Source organism: Muntiacus reevesi, chromosome 10, assembly GCF_963930625.1.
Source record: "Muntiacus reevesi chromosome 10, mMunRee1.1, whole genome shotgun sequence".
Classification (NCBI taxonomy): Eukaryota; Metazoa; Chordata; class Mammalia; order Artiodactyla; family Cervidae; genus Muntiacus; species Muntiacus reevesi.
Window position 1 is genome coordinate 72,073,470 of NC_089258.1, and position 22,147 is coordinate 72,095,616.

General features: G+C 42.7%; 1 protein-coding gene across 3 annotated transcripts in view; it reads left to right on the forward strand.

Moving 5' to 3' along the window:
* Window positions 1-22,147, forward strand: part of UNC5D (unc-5 netrin receptor D) — a 607,527-nt gene that overhangs the window by 512,482 nt on the left and 72,898 nt on the right. For 2 of the 3 annotated variants that reach the window (XM_065947397.1, XM_065947398.1), the window contains 2 exons: window positions 13,937-14,122; window positions 18,347-18,724. In XM_065947397.1, the coding sequence (XP_065803469.1) occupies window positions 13,937-14,122; window positions 18,347-18,724 (564 nt within the window). The remainder of the gene's footprint in view (window positions 1-13,936; window positions 14,123-18,346; window positions 18,725-22,147) is intronic. The other variant, XM_065947399.1, reaches the window with a different exon arrangement.

Below are 22,147 nucleotides of genomic sequence, written 5' to 3' on the forward strand. Positions count from 1 at the left end.
GAAACAAGGAGATCTGTTACAATGATCTATTATAACAAGTCTATTCCAATAATCTAGGCTATTACAATATAACTTTTATAATAACCTACATTCAAGATGACTGTGGCTTGGGTCAGATAGAGAGCCTTGGAAATTGTAGAAAAGGTCCAGAATCTGGATATCTTTGGAAGGCAGAGTCAAAAGGAGTTGCCGATGGATTGGATACAGAGTATGAGAGAAAGAAAAGCATTAGAGATGATTCCAAACCTTGTATGCAACGTGAAGGATGGGCTTGCCATTACTGATCTGGAGCGAACTTGGTTTAGCATATCTGGAGGGAGGCTCAAGAGTTTGGTGTTATAAATGCTACATTTAACATACTTCTTAAACAGGCAGTTGAATATATGAGTCTGGAAGTCAGAGGAGAATCCTGGCAGTGACATAAATCTGGGGCTTGTCAGTGTCCAGATGATATTTAAAACCAATAGGTTGAATGAGGTCACTGGATAATGAGTGTGAACAGAGAACACATCTGTGGACTCAGCCCTGAAAGACATCCACACTGAGATACAGGGCAGGTCAGAAGTTACTGCGCAGGAGACAGAAAAGCAGCAGCCAGCGTAGTGAGCGAAAAGCCAAGTAAAAGGAAACGATGTCCGAGACAAAACCTGAGCATTCAGGACATCTTTCTCCCTAACCGGGATTTCTGTCATTGCTTCCTGTATCTGGAGTTGGCTGACGTCAGTTTATCTGATCTTTTAAAAAAAACATCAATTCTGGTCACCTCGCTTCCGTGTTTAAACCTTTTCAAGAGCTGACCATTACTTTTAAGATAAAGTACAAGGTACTTACTGTCTATGGGATCTGGCCTCAGATGGCGTTGTTGAGTCATAATCAGCTTCTCTCAAGCTGCTTGATTATTAGGTGTTTCCCTTTCTACCCTATCAACTTCCTATATTCTTCCACCTAACAAAGCTTCTTAGTTTTCTGAACACCCTGGGTTCATTTGGGCAGGTAGTTCTTTATATGTTGTTAACGTCTGCCAGAAAATTTTCCCTCCACCTAGTCTTACCCTGTTGAATGAATCCTTCCTTCAGGCTTCAGTCTTGCCTCTGCAAAGCCCCTAAAGTCTGAGTTAGTTACTCCTCTTATTGGCTGATTGTCAAGCAATTTCCTTATTTCTATCCTGTATGTTCATTGCACTTATCCTAGGCCGAATTCCCTCTCTGATAGACATCCTTCCGGCCATCTGGTAGACAGTATAGGGTCTGTTCACCCTTATGCTTGTGACATTTACCACCATCCCCACGTGGCACAGTGGTAAAGAACCTGCCTGCCAATGCAGGAGATGCAAGAGACATGATTTCAGTCCCTGGATCGGGAAGATCCCCTGGAGGGGGGCATGGCAACCCACTCCAGTAATCTTGCCTGGAAGATCCCATGAACAGAGGAGCCTGTTGGGCCATAGTCCCTGGGGTCACAAAAGAGTCAGACACGACTTGCAACTGAGCATGCACGCAGTAGTATGTATTAGATGTCCAATTCATACTTGTTATTATGGTCTTACATCTTCCCGCTAACTCCTGCTAACTGAGTCTTTTATTGTTAAGGTGAAAATAAAGACTTTGCTTTTATGTATTTATTTTAACTCATTCGTGTAGTAGATATTTATTGCACAATTATTCTGTATAAATAGTCTTGGCCCTGTGAAGCGTGAAGGAAACAATAAGAAATGTTTCTTCCCTACAACTTCAGTACAAAGTAGAAGATGACAAATGATTTGAGAAGAGGGGAAGTAAGGAGGCAGTTTTTAATAATCATCTATTCAGTGCCCAGTGCTGGGTGAAAGTCCAAATGGGAAGTTTCCCAGAATCATTTCTATCAAAGAATGACCCCCATGTGTCCTTGTGAGTTACTTGCTCAGTCGTGTCTGACTCTCTGCGACTCCATGGACTGTAGCCCACCAGGCTTCTCTGTCCATGGGATTCTCCAGGCAGGAATACTGGAGTGGGTTGCCATTTCCTTCTCCAACATATCCTTACAGTCTACAAATTAGGTATTTCTCATCGCCTTATTGACACTTAATCCATTCTACATCTTTTCCCCCAAGTACACTGTTTTCATCCATAGTGGAATCATGTGGATTCTGGGAATACACATTCTTAGGTTAGAGAACTCCTCGAAAGATGCAGAGTCCACACTGGCAGGTTGGACATTCTTTTTCAGGCTGTATAGACCCGAATGGTACCTTGAACACACAGAACTATCTGCGACCTTGAACCATGCAGGTGGGCTTGCTTAGTTACTCAGTCATGTCCAACTCTTCATCACCCTTTAGACTGTAGCCCACCAGGCTCCTCCGTCCATGGGATTTTCCAGGCAAGAATACTGGAGCAGGTTGCCATTTTCTCCTCCAGGGAATCTTCCTGACCCAGGGTCAAACCCACATCTCCTGTGGCTCCGGCACTGGCAGGCAGATTCTTTACCACTGAGCCTCCTGGGAAGTCCACATTGAACCATAGTATCTTTAAAATCTCAGTAGACTTCTAGGTCTTTAAGCTAACATTAGGTGACTGGCATCAATGTTAATCTTCTAGCCGTGGTTTACAGGATAATTTTTTTTCTATTTTACCCATCATTTTTCTTCATCTCCTGCTGATTATTTTCCATTACATAAATATAGCATTTTCCCAAATTGCGTGACTTCTTTGTCCTTCAGAATCATTCCTACTGTGAATCAGTTCAACCCGAGCATATGTGCAACATTTGAAATTTTCTTACTGCTTGTAATCTTTTTATTAACTAATTGTTATTCCATCATAAGTGTATGCCTTTTCGTATGACCATGTTTAAGAATATCATTGACCTTACTGGACATGATGAAGTTTCCTCCATTAAATACCTTGGAACTAATCTCAGGCACAGTGAATAAGTGATAGAACAAAATGTTCTTCAGCAGCAGAGTAACTCAGGGGACTTGCTAAAAATGTGAATTCACAGGTCCCATCTCCCCACGTATTACTATATTCAAAGTTAGAACTTATATCTTGAATTCCCAGAGTAGAAAATGAAAGTGAAGTCATTTTCTCAAGGGCTGGATTTCAAATCCTGCTTTTTGACTCTTCATTTTACCTTGGTCTTCCTGATGGGGAAAAAGACAGTTCTTTTGCAATCCAGAGGTATAATTACCAGATAAAATAGAGAACCCTTGGTTATATTTGAATTTCACATCAGCAATGAATACATTTTTTACATAAGCGTGTCTCAAATATGGCATGAGAAATATTTCTACTCAAGTTATACATGCTTGATCAGAAATTCAAATTTAACTGTGTCATATTTGTAGTTGCTTAATCTGGCAACTTTACTGAAAAGAATAAAACATGTCTGAATGTGCATTCTCAAGAAACATTTTATTAAATAGATTATCTGTACTGTCAATCTTGGGAGAATGGTTAGATTTAAAACAAATATTGGAGGAGGGAGCCTTTCAGTAAAAGTAAAACATCTGAACAAAAAAAAAAAAGAAATCTACTGAAGTACAAAGTCTACTTGAAGAAAATGGATCTGGGCAATCCTCATTTTATTGTGCTTTGCAGATACTGTTGTTGTTTTTGTTTTTTTTTTTTCTTTTTTTAACAAGTTGGGATTTGTGGCAGCTCTGCATTGTCAGATGATAGCTACCATTTTTTAGCAATAAAGTATTTTCTAGTTAAGGTATAGCCATTGTTTTATTTAGATATAATACTATTACACACTTCACAGAGTGCAGTATAGTATAAACATAGCTTCTATATGCACCAGAAAACCAAACAAGTTGTGCCTGTCTGTATTATGATATTTGCTCTTTGCAGTGGTCTGAAAGTGAACCCATAATATCTTTGAGTTATGTCTATAATCAGATTCACCTAAAGAGTAGGGCCCATGTTGTTCTTCAGTTGCTAAGTCCTGTCCAACTCTTTGTGACCCCATGGACCGCAGCACGCCAGGCTTCCCTGTCCTTCACTATCTCCGGAGTTTGCTCAAATTCATGGCCGTTGAGTTGGTGATGCCATCCAAGCATCTCATCTTCTGTCACCCCCTTCTCCTCCTGCCCTCAATCTTTCTCAGCTTCAGAGTCTTTTCCAGTGAGTTGGCTCTTCGAATCAGGTGGCCAAAATATTGGAGCTTCAGCATCAGTCCTTCCAATAAATATTCAGGGTTGATTTCCTGTAAGATTGACTGGTTTGATCTCCTTGCTGTCCAAGGGACTCTCATGAGTCTTTTCCAACATCACAGTTTAAAAGCACTAATTCTTTTGTGCTCAGCCTTCTTTATGGTCCAGCTCTCACATCCATACATGACTACTGAAAAAACCATAGATTTGACTATACAGACCTTTGTTGGCCAAATGATGTCTCTGCTTTTTTACACACTGTCTAGATTTGTTATAACTTTCCTTCCAAGGAGCAGGAGTCTTTTAATTTCATGGCTGCCATCACTGTCCACAGTGATTTTAGAGCCCAAGAAGGAAAAGTCTGCCACTGTTTCCATTGTTTCCCCATCTATTCTCCATGAAGTGATGGGACTGGATGCCATGATCTTTGCTTTCTGAATGTTGAGTTTTAAGCCAGCTTTTTCACTCTTCTCTTTCACTTTCATCAAGAGGCTCTTTAGTTCCTCTTTGCTTTCTGCCATAAGGGTGGTGTCATCTGCATATCTGAGGTTATTGATATTTCTCCCTGCAGTCTTGATTCTAGCTTGTGCTTTATCCAGCCTGGCATTTCACATAATGTACTCTGTATAGAAGTTAAAGAAACAGGGTAGCAATATGCAACTTTGGCACACTCCTTTTCTAATTTGAACCAGTCCATTGTTCCATGTCCGGTTCTGACTGTTGCTTCTTGACTGGCATAGGTTTCTCAGGAAGCAGGTAAGGTAGCCTGATATTCCTGTCTCTTAAGAATTTCCCACAGTTAGTTGTGATCCACACAGTCAAAGGCTTTAGCATAGTCAATGAAGCAGAAGTTGGAGGGTCCATATAGAGGAGAAATGAGCAAAAATAGTTGAAAACTAGGATGGGGCAAAGCAGAAAGTATCTTGAGCCATAAGGAAAGTCTCTGTTAGAGTGAACTCGACGCCTACTCAAGAGTCATTGATAGGTTTTGAAGTGGCAGGACCAGAACTGTGTTTGGGGAGAGTAACCCATGGGTTTAACAGTTCAGAATGAACAGAGACTGGGGCCTGGGTACCAGGGTAGATGAGGCTCTGCGGAGTGGGTGCCTCCTATCGAAACTGAGATGTGAGAGGCACTGGGGATGTTTCGGTAAAGCGTGTGAGTCATCTGGGGAAGGGGTCGATGGGCAGAAAAGGAAATGTGACTCTTCAGGCTCAAGCCTGATGATGTCATTACTAGAAAAAGGGAATTCAAGAAAATACTTGAAGAGATAAGAACGGTGACCTTATAAATCAGCTGGCAAATTTGAAATGTTAGCACAACGCACAGTGGTGTGGTGGTTATATCCATCGAGCAAGAGGAAATATAGGATGAGGACTTCAGACAGGAGTCGAGGCAAGAGACCCTTTTTCAAGACTGTTTGTCATCAAGGTAGTAGTTAGCACTGTCTGATAGAGTGGTTGTGAACAAGCTTGACAAGGAAACAGTGGTTTGGGCAAAAGTCAGAATTTAATAGCATAAAAGAGCAATGAAATGTATAGAAATAGTGAACAAGTTAAATCATGATAGAGCCTGGCAGTGGGCTGAGCCCATGTGAAAAGAAGTAAAGCATGTCTGTACGTTCTGATAGGAATGATCTACAAGGTATTGGGGGGGGATCTACAATGGGGAATGATCTACAGTTACAGTGGGGAAAAAAGGCAACGTAGTAAAGGAAATCATATGGAAATATAATAATGATTATATAACTTTTACAGTAAGGATGGTAAAAAAAAAAAAAAAAAAAAAAAATGGAAATTTACATTTTTTTTTTCCCGAAAGATCTCAACTATACTATCGACAGTGGTTACTTTTATTTTTTTTTAATTTTGTGTATTTTCTTATTGAAGTATAATTCATTTACAATGTTGCATTAGTTAGGTGCACAGCAAAGTGACTCACTTGTGTATATATGTATGTCTTTTGTTTTTCAGATTCTTTCCCCTTATAGGTTATTACAAAATATTAAGTATAGTTCCCTGCTATACCATAGGTCCTTGTTGGTTATCTATTTTATCTATGGTAGTGTATATATGTTAATCTCAAATTCCTAATTTATCCCATCCCCTCCCTTTTCCGCTTTCATAAGCATAAGTTTGTTTTCTATGTCTATGGATCTATTTTGTATATAAGTTCATTTGTATCATTTTTTATTCCACATGTGTACAATATCATATATGTTGGCTTAGTTGAAGGATAAATTTTTTCTTGGTGTGGTATAGGTTTTTATAGTTTCTAAAACACTTCCTCATCCTGTGTGTATTTTCTGTTTATCCTTTTATTTCAACAGGGATAGAGGTTAACTGGTTAGGGAAATTATGATCAAGAAAGGTTTGATGTTTTAAAAAGTGCTTTTTGTAGTTCTTTTCAACAAAGAGCTTAGAATTTCATGGATATGAAAAAAGACTGCCTCTTTCAGAGACCTATCAGAGAGTAAGTCAGGAGAAGGATTGGGGTAGAGGTGATTAGGGAGACCAGGCCGTGGTTTGGAGGCCAGAAGGCAAGGCGCAGGTGTGGAGGCAAAGTTGAAAGATGCGAGACCGAAAGGGAATAATGAATGAGGCCAGGTCCCTGCGGAGGCGGGAGAGGGCGGACCAGAGCCGGCCTGACACGGAGGAGGAGCAGCAGCTGTTCCGGGAACAGGGAAAGGGAAAGGAAAACACAGGATGGCGCAGAGGAATTTTGAGTTTCGGGGGAGGGTTTGTGTGTGTTGGAGGGAAGGGGACTCATGGAGAAACGGGCAGTGAGAAAGCAGAGGTGACGAAGAAAGTAAGCCAAGTTCAGAGTAACTGTGTTGATAAAGAACTGCTCTTGGTCATGGGGCATGAATACAGTAATTATTAGGCTGCAGAGAAGGCCCAAGTGAGTTTGCAGAGCACTGGGTTTTTGATGATCCCCACCAGTCTAGTTGGTGGGTTCCTCCAGCAGGGCTGGTTGACCCAGCGAGGGAGGAGAGGTGAGGAGCCATCCTGTAATGGTTACACCATTGGGGAGTGAAGACAGGTGGGTGTCCACACCCCACCTCTGCCATTTTCTCATGAAGAAGCCTCTACCCTATCCAAACCTGTACCGTCATCTGTAAAAGAAGACATAGAATACGTCTGTGGCAAACAGATTTGGTTGTGAGCATGAGAATATGATCACACCTGCAGTTCTCAGAGAAGCAGACACGAGCTTAAGGCTCCATTACTGGGTTACCCTTGCCATCAAGAGGTTTTGTTGCTGAAATTCAGCCTCCGTACAGTAAGTCCCCCACATACGAACGAGTTCTGTTCCGAGAGCATGTTTGTAAGTCCACTTTGTTCGTAAGTCCGACAAAGTTAGCCTAGGTACCCAGCTAATACAATCGGCTATATAGTAGTCTACTGTAATAGGTTTATAATATTTTTCACACAAATAGCACATAAAAAACAAGTACCAAAAATAAAGAGAATATTTGTTTTAATCTTTCAGTACAGTACCTTAGAAAGTACTAATATAGTGTTACAGTGCAATAGCTGGCATACGGGGCACATTTGCATCTTTGAAATTTCACACCTTGAAGGCTCATATGTCAGGACTTACTGTATGCTGGATTAAATCTCATAGGCAGAGTTTTGGGTGAAATAGAAAAAGCTTTATTTCTTTGCCAGGCGAAGGGGGCCACAGTGGGCTAATGCTTTCAAGTCTGCATGCCCTGTCCTGGAGAGGGTAGTGAGGAGTTGTATAGTCATGGTTCAAAGAGGACATGATCAGCCCATGGACATTCTTCTGATTGGCTGGTGGTGAGGTGAGAAGGAAACAGCATCATCAACCTAATGGTTCCAGCTGGGCTGGGGCCTGTGTTCTTGTGGTCAGCAGTTTTCATCTGGGGGGGCCTGCTTCCCGCATGTCAGGTATTTACCTGTATCTTTTAGGGAACCGGTAGTGCCGTGAGTCTGCCAGGTGGCCGATTCAGAGTCTAAATTGTTAGCAGTTCCCCAGCCCAGCAGCCAATTTTTGTTTCTACGTCTTCACGTTTCCCAGCCGTTAACTTCTGAGTCGGCCTCTTACCGCAGAAGACGAGGACACAGGGGCTTGTGGCCACTTTCAGTATCAGGCGGTGCGACCAGGGCAGAGGTTCACACCGGGATAGGCAGTGAGCCGGGGAATCGATTCTGGAGTCACGCTGCCTCAGATTGAATCCCAGCTCTGCTGCTTACCAGTCATGAGGCTTTGGGCAAGACAAGTGATTTTCTGGCCTCAGTTTAGATATTTAAATTGGCGCCTTTTTACAAATTTGTTGGAAGGATTAAAATGAGTTAATCAGTGTAAATAAAAGACTAGAACAGTGCCTGGCATACGGTAAGTGCTATTTGAAGAGTGTGCAGCTGTCGTTGTTAATGACAACAAGGAGGTTTTGGAGGATGGCAAGGTGGAAAAGTCAAGATGCCGACTGGTGATGGGATTATGAGATTCTAGGCAATGAAAGTATCATCAGAACTGCTCACCATGGTTGACCAGAGCTGACCACTTAAAAGCTATTTTCTGATTTTTTTTTTTTTTTTTTTCAAGAAAAAATATGGTTTCTCTACGACAAGTATGAACAGTTCGAACAATAACTTCTGTTTTGTGTTAGCTTGCAGTTAAATGTTTTGGCACATCCCTCAATGTCTACAGCCCTCAGACAGTCCTGTCTGTACCTCTGGGCCAGGATGAGGAGGGGCTGGGCTAGAGACAGCTGTTTCCTGGGAGTCCAGCAGAGCAGCTAATTCTTCTGTCTTCCACTCCTTTGTCTCTCTCAGCCTTCTCTTTGTGAATCTCTGTTGTGTGAATTCCTTAGTAATTCACTGCCTTATATACATCAAGTCAAGTGGATGAGTTTTTTCCTCCTAAAACAAGAGCAGTGGTCATTCTACAGTATCTAATAAGATAAAAACAGAATACCGTATGTTTTTCTTGACTTTTTCTTTTATAGTGCAGATTAACATCATTGTGATAGTTTCAGGTGTACCACGAAGTGATTCAGTTATGCATATACATGCATCTGTCCTTTTCAAATTCTTTTCTCATTTCGCTTGTTAACATGACATTGAGCAGAGTTCCCTGTGCTGGACAGTAGGTCTTTGTTGGCCTGTTTTAAATCTAGCCATGTGTACATGTCAGTCCACATTCTCTAACTGTATGTTTTGAAAGGCATTTTCTTGTGCTCCTTTAATTCATTTTGTGTAGCTATCAAATCCTATAAAATAGATTCTAATATGATAGTTAAACTCATGGGAATTGAGCTAAATTTCCACGAATAAGTGGCATTAATATGTCTTTTAAATGAGAGTCCTGTGAAGAGAGGAAGGCAGACTAAATAAACAGCCCTTAAATTTAGTCCTTGGGGCACATAAGTCACTATGAATGACTAGGTATGATTATAATTCATAAGTACAGGAGCTTGTGAATACTTAGTCCTTGAACTCTGAAGTTCGAAAGGACTTTGAAAAGTTACTTAGCCTTTCTCACCAGCTTTGACCAAAAATATAATAACTGCAGGCTATTGTCAAGTCATGCTGGTTTTAAGAAACTAGAGGAGATTTCACAAGCTTCCTCAGAAATACAGCGCAGTTTGTTTTTTTTTTAACAACCCTCCTTGTAGAAAAGGTCATTTTAATATCTAACAGAGTCCCAATTGCTATAATAAAAGACCAGGTCCTCCTCTTCAGCCCTTGTTAGAGTGGGTGACGAGCTGGTTACTAACTTCATCATAAATGAAGGTTCGTTGGGCACCTACTGTGAGCTTCTTTTTAGAACCACGCTTTATGCATTAAAGATCCCCACAAGCCACTTTATAGTTCTCTTTTCTCCAGGCCAAATGAACCCATAAACATTTCCTTTCCAGGGTCCTAGTTTCCAACTATTAATCTTTGCAGCCCTTCTCTGTAGATATTTCACACTCCTTCCAGCAATGAACAGATCCCTCTGTAGTTTCTGACTAATTTGCAATGTAAGAGATTTCCCCACCGTTTTTATTTTTGTTTTCTTTAGCCTATAGATCATGCACAATTTTTAATACCACATGTTGCGTCCTTCTGAACTTGGCCTAAAGCTTTCACGGTGCTTGGAGAGAGGAAACAGGGGTGGAAACCCAGGAAAGACATCAATCACACATAGATATGTACAACAGAAATCCAGAAAAAAAAAGAAACATCCTATGCCCACAAAGGCAGAATAGCCTGATCAAAGCTTTTTGTTCAGAATGAGTTGGAGAAAACAAACCAGCCCCAGATGTGAGAGTGAGCAGACAGATGTAAATGTGCGTGTGTAGCTGTAAGGAAGAGGGTCTCCGTGGCAGGGGTTCCACAGTCTCCCTCAGGCTGGTCTGAGTCCAGGGAGCAATCAACAAGTAGTTGCACAGGATGACTCGCACATTCCTGGGGGAAATGACAGAGAAGTGCTTGTGCCAAGTGTCAAGCAGGTAGGACGCCTTGGCATTCAGGTCATTAACCATCCAAAGATCCAAAAAGAGTTCTAGGAACCATAAGTGATGTCAGAGTTTAGAGAACCAGGGGTTGGCAGGGTTGGTGGACTAGCCGAGGCATAGTCCAGCTGTCTTAGGGAGGGGGCCCTGTGCTGACAGATGGGTAGATAGAGGTGGGTAGGGCCTAGATGCCTAGAGGGATGGGGGGTATATAACAAGGACCCATCGTTATAATCTGAAAGGGGCACAGGGCCTTTGGCTAGCAGGTGGGAGCAGTGACTTCTGGTGTTCTTCCAATGATTGCTGAGCGTGAGCACACATACACACGTGCACATGTGGAGGGGTTCTGCTGTAGCACCATTCCAAGTGCCCATGTGCTCGCAGACACATACATCCAGCCTAAACCTCAGGTTCTCCTGGGGCCAGTCCTGGACACACATGAAAAAGGAATCAATTACATTTGTAAGGACACAGGAATGTTACAGGGAAACCTCCTCTACTGTCCTGGAGAAAAAAAGATTAGCAAATGGTGGGGCAGGGGAAAAAACGGAAGAATAAGATGAAATAAAAGCAGGTAAATAGAGAAGAGAAAAAGAGGAAGAAGAAGGAAGTAGGTGACTCAACTTTAGAAGACTGAGCTCTAAGGATGACTGATGAGATCTTTTGAGATGCGCACGTGTGGCCTTGAGGATTCATGTCTACCTCTGTAGCTGCACTTGGATACTGGGGTCCCATCACAACCTTGTCTTTTAGACAAGAAACAACAGAGAATATGGACCAAATGTTAATTCAACCAGATGTCCTCATTTCCTCTGAGCAGTTGACCAGTCACAAGTGTATGTTGAGTGAATGAGATCATTAGATGCAGAAACTTCAAATTCCCAGGACAGGTTGCTCTTGTAAAAGTGAATCCCATGGACTTCTGAGTCTGGGTCAAACTGTCCCACCAGGTGCTAGGGTGAGCCTCCTAGGGAAGCAGTGATCCTTGTCCAAGTCTCTTTCCCTTCTTTCCCTACCCTAACCCCAAAGTCCCCATATTCATTTCTAAACATTCTGTAATTCAGTATTTATTAAGAGGTTCTGCACATATTCCTGGGAGAGCAAACACAAGGAGCTATATCCAACGTTGATACCTTCATCTGAAGGCAGAGGGTCCTTTCCTAAAACAGAACTTGTATCTTGAGAACAGAGAATTCTGGTTACCTGGGTAGCAAGAGAGTGGATGCCATAAACAGCAAGATAGGAATCCAGGGGAACAAAGACAGCTTGTTCCTGCTACTGAGTTTGGTGTCAGGATTTCACGTCCAGTGAGGTCCATTTTCAGCAGAAGTACTTTTACGCTGGTCATGCTCTGGCTCCTAGTCCTTCCTATTTTCGTACCTGGGAAGCGAAAGATGTCTTTGGTCTACTTTGCCAGCTCGGTGACAGAGCGGCGCATGCAGGACACGGCCAGGCTCTTTCTCTGTGTGTTCAGTTGCCGAGCAGGTGTATCCTCCCCAGACACACCTTTTAAGATGATGGAGCCATCAGTGAGCTGTGCCCAAGGAGCTGGAGGGAAGAAGGGGGAAGGCCCATGGGTTTCAGTCCAGTTCTCTCCCTTTCCCTGGCATCCTGGCTTGCTGCGCCTGTTGTGGTCTGTCTTCTCTCTCCTCTAATGACTCCCTCCAAGGAACATAGGAGGAGGGTGAGACTGAATGGGGTGATGACTCCCCTTCTTTCTCCCCACATGACCTAGGTGGACCCTGGAACTTCGGTGGTGGCATCAGTCTTCACCCTTGTGGATCTGGGGGGCTGGGGAAGACCACCACTGATACCCCACCATCCCTAGCCCTCCCCCGTTTGGACCACCATGAAGCTGAACTACAGCCTAGATCACACTGTTTCTCAACACCTGCTGGGTTGCTGTTATGAAAAGCATCTGATCACCCTCTGCCCTTTCCGATACTGTTCTTTGAGAATGACGGTGTTTTTCTCCCCCCATGAATTATTTTTATGTGTTGGCCGCCCTATTACTGAACTGGTTCTGCTTGATTTCCTTGTTCCTGCTTTCATTTGGCGGCACCTTATTTTATAGTCCGCTAACTTTGTTGAAAATAAATTTAGTAGTGTGGTTAGTCTTACTCACTTGATAACGTAAGTACCATATTAGGGTGCGGTGAACGTAGGCCAAGTGCTGTGCAATTACAAGGTAAATATATGATGGGTTTATTTTGTCTGCTAAACCCAGCAGGGGTGACAGAGTAATTACTTTTGGACCTGTTTAGTATGCCTACCACATAATCTGTAAGGAGATCAGTTATGTAGTGAAAACTTGCCACCTTCCATTGTTAACACACTTCAAGACTTACATGTTCTTGGGTAGATGTCATGCTGAATTGCAGTAGCCATTCCGAGGCTCCTCAGGAATCAACCACACCCCGAGGACCTCTAGCAAAAGGGTTGGAAAGCAGCTACAGTGTTATCTTGGGGGATGGGGAGACACCCACCAGCTAAATTTCAACTAACGCTTTTATTTTTGCTTTGCCCATGCATTCAATAGGATGGAGTAGGAGAGGTATGGGAGAAACAGCATGTACCCTCTTAGAGACCAGTCCTCTTCCACAAAAAAAAAAAAAAAAAAAAAAAACTTCTAGAGTCAAGCATTCAATTGGTGCCAGAAAACATTTACCATGAACATAAGAGTGCCTGGGACCGAGTGCTTTTCATATCTCACAACAGAAAGTCGCTCATAATGATTGTAAATGCCCTGATGACTGTCAGCATTCTGATGAAGTGAGTGACGTGGGCCAAAGCTCAAGTTCATACTCCTGAGCTCTGGTCTCTTGACTCATAGACCATGCCTTATCACCCGAGAATGCTCCCTGTGAATGCATGCGCCCAGGCCATAGACAAGCAGAGTGGTTCACCCATATTTTGTCATTGTATGTGGGTCTCATGTCTTCCAACAAAAATAAAATACATATATATATATATATATATATTAAAAAAAAAAAACTTTGCAGGGCAATAAGACTTCCTAAAACAAGCAAATTAAGCAGTTGCCTGTTTTTCCTTGAAAACTTATATTCTTTGCAAAATTGCTTCTGTTGCAGATTCCATTACATGGTAAGCTACCTTAATGCAGTTAAGTTATTTAACTAGCATCCCTTTGATTTATACAAGGTCTTCTAGAAACATGATTATTGTTGGAGTGTCCAACTCGCGACTAGCCACATCTATCATTTCGCCTGATCCGTAGCTCCAAAAATTCCAATAGTGTTTCATTCTGGGTCCCGGGGTGGCTCTTTGGCTCTGAGCCCATGTTGGCCATTGAGGATTGCTCTTGTGTCTTTCAGGCATCGAGAATGCCAGCGACATCGCCTTGTACTCGGGCTTGGGTGCCGCGGTGGTAGCTGTTGCAGTGCTGGTCATCGGCATCACCCTGTACAGACGCAGCCAGAGTGACTATGGTGTGGACGTCATCGACTCTTCAGCATTGACAGGTGGCTTCCAGACCTTCAACTTCAAAACAGTGCGTCAAGGTCAGCGGCGTAGGGCCCCCAACAGCGCGTCCTCAGGACCGTAGACCACACTCACGCAGGACCCTTGTGTTCTTTCGTCCTGTGTGAGGGTGGCTCTCGGCACTGGGAGCTGCTCCAAAATTGTCTTCACACCTTAGGATGCCAGGTTTGATGGAGGAGTCTGTCTGAGTTCTTGGCTGCCGTGAGGACCAATGGGTCTCAATTTACTATTGTTGCTTAGTCGCTCAGTCATGTCTGACTGTTCTGTAACCCTGTGGACTCTACCCCACCAGGCCCCTCCGTCAATGAGATCTCCCAGGCAAGAATACTGGAGTGGGTTAGCATTTCCTTCTCTCGGGGATCTTTCCAACCCAGGGATGGAACCTGAGTCTCCTGCATTGCAGGCAAATGCTTTACCACTAAGTCACCATGGAAGCTCCTCAATTTACCACTACCCACATTTTGAATATGATGTGTCCATCTTTGATATGTAGTCAGTGTCTCAGGTCACCCAACTTTCTATTTTAACCAGCCTGCTTTGGGAATGTATATTTAGTTAACTAAAATATTGATTATTCAAAGCTACGAAGCAATGACTCTACCAGGCATATTTATTACACTATTTATTAGATGGAGTTATTTTATTCAGTGGAGTTATTTCTATTTTAAATAAGTAAAAGGATTTTAGAGGATGTATGATGGGCCAGTTAACCAGAGAAAAAATGAAATTCTCAGCCTAAATGACTCTCTGCCTTTGCCACCTTGAAGCAGTCTTCTGTTGTAGGGGAAGGAAAATTCATCATGTCAAACAATAGCACTGTTTCATTTTTAAAACAGAAGAGTCATTTGATTTTCTTCTGCCAACTAACTCTGTTCCTGATTGGGAGATGGGGATGAGACATAAATGGCTTTTATTTTAGAAAAAAATGGGACTGTCTCACTTCCATGGATGAAGTTTTCTACCTTGACTCTTGTGGTCAATATTGTCACTTTTATTTCTGTTAATTGCCTGTCAGTAATACCTAAGTCTTACTGCTTGGCAGTGATGGAGTTAGGGACAGGATGGTGCAGTGGAAACCCAAGCAGGCTAGAATGGGGAGATGGTGGGAGAGACAGGAGACTTGACTGCTTACCAGTCACTTTTGACATCTTATGACTCAGATGGTAAAGAATCTGCCTTCTATGTGGGGGACCGAGTTTCGATCCCTGGGTTGGGAAGATCCCCTGGAGAAGGGCATGGCAACCCACTCCAGTATTCTTGCCTGGGGAATCTCACGGACAGTGGAGCCTGGTGGGCTACAGTCCATGGGGTCCCAAGAGTTGGATACAATTAAGCAACTAACACTTTGAATTTCCGGCACCTTGGCTTCTGGTCTAAGTCTGGTTGATCTCAGATAAGAACACATCACCTCAACGTGGGTCTAGAGCTTAGCATATGTGACTTACGTTGGCTGCGCTGTGTCCTCACTGCTGTGTGCAGACTTTTTTTCTAGTTGCAGCAAATGGGGGCTACTCTCAGGCTGTGGTGTCCGAGCTTCTCATTGCAGTGGCTTCTCTTGTGACAGAACATGAACTCTAGGGTCTTCTGGCTTCAGTAATTGCCGCTCACGGGCTCTAGAGCACAGACTCGATAGTTATGGCTCATAGGCTTGATTGTTCTACAACATGTGGGATTTTCCCAGACCAGGGATCAGACTCCCGTCTCCTGCATTGGCAGGCAGATTCTTTACCAGTGAGCCACCAGGGAAGTTCCAGTATATATGATTTAATTAGGAGTACATCCAGTGAACTGGTCTCACAACTGTGTAAGAAACTAGACCTATATCTCCATCACATCATAAGATATCACTGTCTCAGACCTTACCCGTTAAAAACAGAATACACCGGAGTGTGAGTGGCAGCTTCGTGTGTAATTTCAGAGGCTCTGAAGTCAGATTTGAATCCAAAAATTGCTGTAAAACCTAGTAATTCAGTTTTTCTCTGTCTCAATTTTTACAGTTGTAAAATGGACATACTAACATCTATCTCAGGGAGGCCTTGTGAAGGTGAAACCACCTGGAATAACATGGCTTGTAATACCTTGGCTTAAGTAAGGTGCTCAGTCAATGTAGAGAGTATCCTTCTAGAGGCTGGCTCTCTCCTCATACTGTCACGGAGGACACCAGTGAGTTCTGCAGAGCAGCCGGTAGTGGGTGAGAGGAGTGGTTCCCTGATCTGAGCATCTGGGGAAGGCTGACTTGGATAAGCTGATACTTATCATTACCATGAAGCGTCTCAGAATGTAGGAAGCTTATACTGCGAATCTCTGAGAGTATGTAGCCTTTCCAAACTTAATTTTACCATTTTCTTTAACCAAGAACTCACAAAACTAGTGATACCAACAGTAGCCTCTTATCCAAATTCTACTCTCCCCTATATTCACGGAGAGGCATTGCCTTACATGGATGCTCTGTTGTCTTCATGACATCCCTTCTTGAGCAAATGTGGTTGGAGCCCCAGCAGGGTGAACAGTGAGACTTAATAGAATGTCATACATAGAGTAGATCAGGGCCTTGAAAAGGACATCCAGCGAGAAACTTGCGGTCACTGGGGGATTATCTTCAATCAGACTTAAATCAAGTTGGCCACCAACTTTATATGTGCATATGTGTGTGTGTGTTTTTCATATATTTTTCATATATATATATATATACACACACACATACCACACACACATGTGTGTGTGAGTATAGTGATAGGCAATTAAGACTTAAGTCTAACTCTAGGAAATGTTTTTGCTTCTTGACTTTACATAAGATAGCAGGGCCTTCTAACAGTAGCCAGAAATTAAACGTTAGAAGGTGAGGGCTTGAGAGAAAACAGCCATGAGACTCAGCGAGATGCTTTTTTCAGGTATCAGTGGAAACTTCTGCTCCAAACTTCAGATGTGAGATGGTCCTTCCATCCTGCTTCTTGCTTCATAACCCAGAGTAAGGCTGGTATCTGTAGAGTTCAGTGCAGTTCTGTTAAAAAACTCAGCTCCTTATAATATAAAAAGATCCTCAAACATGGAAAAAAATGCCTCATCAAGGTGCTTTTACATCTATAAGGTATTTCATCTCATTTTGAACCTGCTCCTCTGTGATTTGGGATTCTTAGAGCGTTAGAACAAAGAGGTGGGGAAAGTCAGGGTTATAGATTTCCTGCTGGTGTTGTTACAAATTATGAAAATGGAAAAACAATAGAAGCTAATAGGATATGGCCTGAAATTGCAACATTTTCCAAAATATCACATGTGAAACATTTTTGTCAGGCCCCAAAGGAAAATGGTTTAATATGGTTTGGGTTTCAATTTGAGATGTCACATTGATGGACTGATATGGGCAGGAAGTTTGGAACTGAGGGTTATTTTGTTATTTACTAATAAATGAGATTACTTCATCACAAGAAAATATCACAGCATTTCTTTTTAATATTTGGGCATAGCAAAAAAATTGGTAAGTCCCAGCCGATGAGAAAGCCCAATTTCTCATGTTTTTGTAAGGATTATTTTTTTCCATTTGTTTTGAGTCAGAAAGAAGCCATTCTCAGCTGCTGCCTTTATGGAAGCTGGGACCCTCTGTGCCTCTCAGAGTGACATCCGTGTTATTAGAGCGAATTGGCTGCTCAGACATGGAGCGGTTCATGATGCCCCCTGACCCTTTTGCTCTGAGGACACAACATTTCCTCCCCCAGAAACTGCCCAGAATTCCACGGGAGACGTGTTGGCACCCACGCCATCTCGGTTATAAACAGCACCACCTCGTCATCATGCTGTGTCATCTCTTTGCCATTTAAACGGAACAGATGTTATTTTTGCTCCAAACTGGATTGCAAAACATCTTTCTTTCCTCTTTTATTTTTTTTAGAAGCTCCTCTTTGCCAGTTAAAATAATCCCGTAAACAATCATACCTGAGTAAGTTGCCTGGTGGAGTGCCAGAAATACTTGTTTTGAAAAGATAGCACATAAAGAACTCGAGAAAAGGATGAGTTAGGTGGGAAGCATTCAGGGAATGGACTGCAAAGCCAGAGCTCCTGATTCCGAGGCCCGGGATGCTATTGATCAGCCTGTTAGAGATACTTGAGATGCCCAGGGTGGGTTTGAGGGGTCAGCCGTGACCTGGGCAGCTGGTGAGCACATGCTGGGTAGTTTGTAGAAGCAGATGTGAAGCAGTAACTGGGATGCCTTACAGCTTCTGAGTGACAGATCCATCTTCTCCGACCAGGTAACTCCCTGCTGTTGAACCCCTCCATGCAACCAGACCTGACAGTGAGCCGAACCTACAGTGGGCCCATCTGTCTACAGGACCCCCTGGACAAGGAGCTCATGACGGAGTCCTCACTCTTTAACCCTTTGTCAGACATCAAAGTCAAAGTGCAGAGCTCGTTCATGGTCTCCCTGGGAGTGTCCGAGCGAGCCGAGTACCACGGCAAGAATCATTCTGGGACTTTCCCCCATGGAAACAACCGCAGCTTCACAACCGTACATCCCAGAAATAAGACGCCCTACATCCAGAACCTGTCATCACTCCCTACACGGACCGAACTGAGGACCACGGGTGTCTTTGGCCATTTGGGAGGACGCTTAGTGATGCCAAATACAGGTGGGTGGTAAGTGTGCGTTTGTGTATCTTCTCGTGTTTGAACGTATTATATTTACATGACGATATCCTGTAAGATCCATTTTTAAGATGTTGACTCTTCTGGTGTCAGAGTGAACGCCACCATAGCTCCAGAAGTTGGCTTGATTTACACGGCAACTAGAAGCAGCGCTGACATTACATTTTGCATCTCAGCATGGACCGTACACACCATCAGATGCCCTGTTAGGGCTGACAGGCATGCTGGCTCAGAAGGTTTGGGTGGTCCCTAGAGTTTAAGCCCCCTGGAAATATATTTCCTAGAACATGATCAGGAAGCACTGAAAACATACTTTGATATGACTGCCGAATACCATGTTTATAGTGAAGCATGGTTTACAGACAAGTTGCTAGATTAGTGAAATGACACTTACACTCAAACGTCCTCAGTAACTGACCTAATGAATACAGTCAGCGTCCATCACGCTTGCTATCATGTTGCTTTATGATGAGCAGTGATGGGGGTTCTTTTGGGGTTGCTCTTTTGAATTCAAGCTTGGATCCTTGGCTATATAGTTCTCAAGAGTGCTTAAGAGTGTTTTCCTCCTTTTGGTTGGAAGATTTTCGTGTTGTTTCGACGTGTACGGCCCAGATAACTTTGACTCTACCTATGCGTTAATCTTCAGAGCTGCCATCTAAGACCTGGCATGGAGGAAGAGAGCAATCCCCACCCCTAGTTTCTGAGTAATAAGATTTAGGGAGTGCTCTAAATCATCACTGTCAGCTTAGAGGAAAGGGAAAATGCCAGATCTGCATTGTTGTTAAAGAACTGGATAGCATTGAGCTGGGATCGTCAGGGCCTTAGCAGATTTCTCTGTAGGGTAGAACAAACCCACCTAAATTATCAAGCATTTTATCTTGTACAGTGAATTCTGTAGTAGGTCTAGCCAGACGTTACTATTCTACAGCCTGACCTTCTAAGTAGATTAGTGACTTGTGCCTGCCATTTGTTCCAAGTTGATGATTGGTTTTCCTATATCCTTTGCTTCATTAAAAACTTAATTTCAGGGAAATAGCCCTCCAATGCAGACCCAATAATGATGTATTCTAAATTTGCAATTCTCTAAATCTTCCTCGAGTAGGACGTGGTAAGAATCTTTATATATATATATATATATATATATATATATGTCTGATGCCCTCCTCCTGGTGAGATATGACAGACAGGAGGTCCATGTGTAGGGAGCAGGTGGCCGTATTTACCAGGTACCCTTCTTCTTGTTTACTTCCGTGGCGGCTCAGACAGTAAGGAGTCTGCCTGCAATGTGGGAGACCCGGGTTCGATCCCTGGGTTGGGAAGATCCCCTGGAGAGGGAAATGGTTACCCACTCCAGTATTATTGCCTGGAAAATCCCATGGACAGAGGAGACTGGCAGGCTGCAGTCCATGGGATCGCAAAGAATCAGACACGACTGAGCGGCTTCATCTCTTGTTGTGTAGTTGCTGAGTCATGTCCAACTCTTTTGCGACCCCGTGGAATAAGAATCTGTAAATTGCTCATGTGGGATCCAGAAAAGCAAAAGATGCAGACCCTGCCCTTTGGAAGAGAAGAGTATGTGCGTACATCAGAATTATGACTTTGCATGTTGAGTTTTTGTACTTTTATATTTTTTCTACTTTCTTACCTGATGGTTGCCACTTAGGTGGCTCTCAATAGTTACTGGTTGAACAGATTGGTCCACACTTGTCTTTCCATCTTCATCTGTGTGTGTGTGTACGTTTACACACCTGTGGAGGGATTGCCGAGATCCATCCATGTATCACCTGTGTTTAATGTTCATCATAGAACATGAAATGAAATAATGATGGCAGATTTTTTTCTTGCTTCCCTTCTGACTTAAGAAGCATTTAGGTTGACACCCCAAAGTTCCAGTAGCGTTATCTCTGATTCCCAAACAACTCGGTGAAGGGGCGTTTTCAGAGGTCTGCACAAGAAGCCCTAGACCAGACTGAAGCTGTTCACTGGGAATGAATTTGAGGAAAAATAAGTGCAGGGAATTGAAACATATGCTCTTGTTATTTGCAGAACATAAATGTAAAATATGCCCTGGGGAGCTAAAGTCTAAAGAAGCGAGGCACAGAAATTAAATTGTTCTCTTGCTATCCATCCCAAGTTATTGTGGGGTGCCTGGCAATGGTTTGTGAGAAAGGTTGGCAGCAGTCCCCACACTGTAAAAATCATTTATTATGCAAAATAGGAACCAAAACACTCAGGTGGTTCTGTTGTCCTATCAAATAAAAGGCTCTCAGGGTAGGTGGAGTTTGGGGGAGAGTATATTCTTTAATCAGAAATAACTTGTGAATGACATGTTGGAAATGGATACATCTTTAGGGGACCACAAGTGTGAAGAGTTCCTACAGAGCCATCACTCTTCATAAAATATCACTTGCCACCAGCACCATCAGCTCCCATGACCTTTGCCTCTGGTGTTTGACCATCTTCAGTTTCCACATACAATTTAGATAATTAAATTGGGGGAGGGAAGTATGTTTAAAGGATCATCATACAAGTTCTGATGGAAGGAAAGACGTTTAAAGCTCCAGTGATCCTACACATTCAGGTTGAATTTCGGTGTATTACGAATAATGTTTCAATCTAAACACAAGGAATTAAGCTGACTTGAAAGGAATGCGATATGATCTGCTCTGCAAACAGCCCTTTCTCAAAAGTCCACACACATATTTATTCTGATTCGATTTGGGAGTGGACTGTCAGGGCTTGATGATCTGCAGAAGACTGCACGTCTCAAAGCCTGGCTGCTGTTTTTTTTTTTTTTTCTTTTTACTGAAAGTTTTCAATCCTGTTCATTTATTCATATATTCATGGCTATTTTCTGAGAGCTTACTCTCTGCCAGGCATTGTGCCACGTGTTACAGATGTAACAAACCATTAGTGTTTTTTTTTTTAAACACACTGTGTGATTTTATTTGAAAATTTAGAAAAGACTAATCAACATGTCAGAAAGCAATGATCGTCTGGGTTGGCAATCGAACTGACTACTAAAGGGTGCAAGGGTGCTTTTTGTGGCAGTGGAAATGTTCTGTCTTGATTGTGATGGTAACATGAGCATATACACTTTCCCCAAAATTTGTTGTTAATTTGTATAACTTAGGCGTGTGAATTATACCTTAATCAGGGAAAAGAGAAAAATGTGAAATGGGAGCACGACAGAACTCTTTTGGGTTAATTGCTCAGATGGCATTATTTCTTGATGGCGACTTTCTGTGCTCTATCTCTAAATAAGGTCTAAATGTCTCCGTTATCATCATGGTCTAAAACAGAGGCAACAGAGAGAGTGCGATGGCAAACTAAGAATACAGAATGTCTAGGGTTGTGTATTCGGTTTGACATTTGCGCACGCTGAATATCACGCGTATAATCATTTC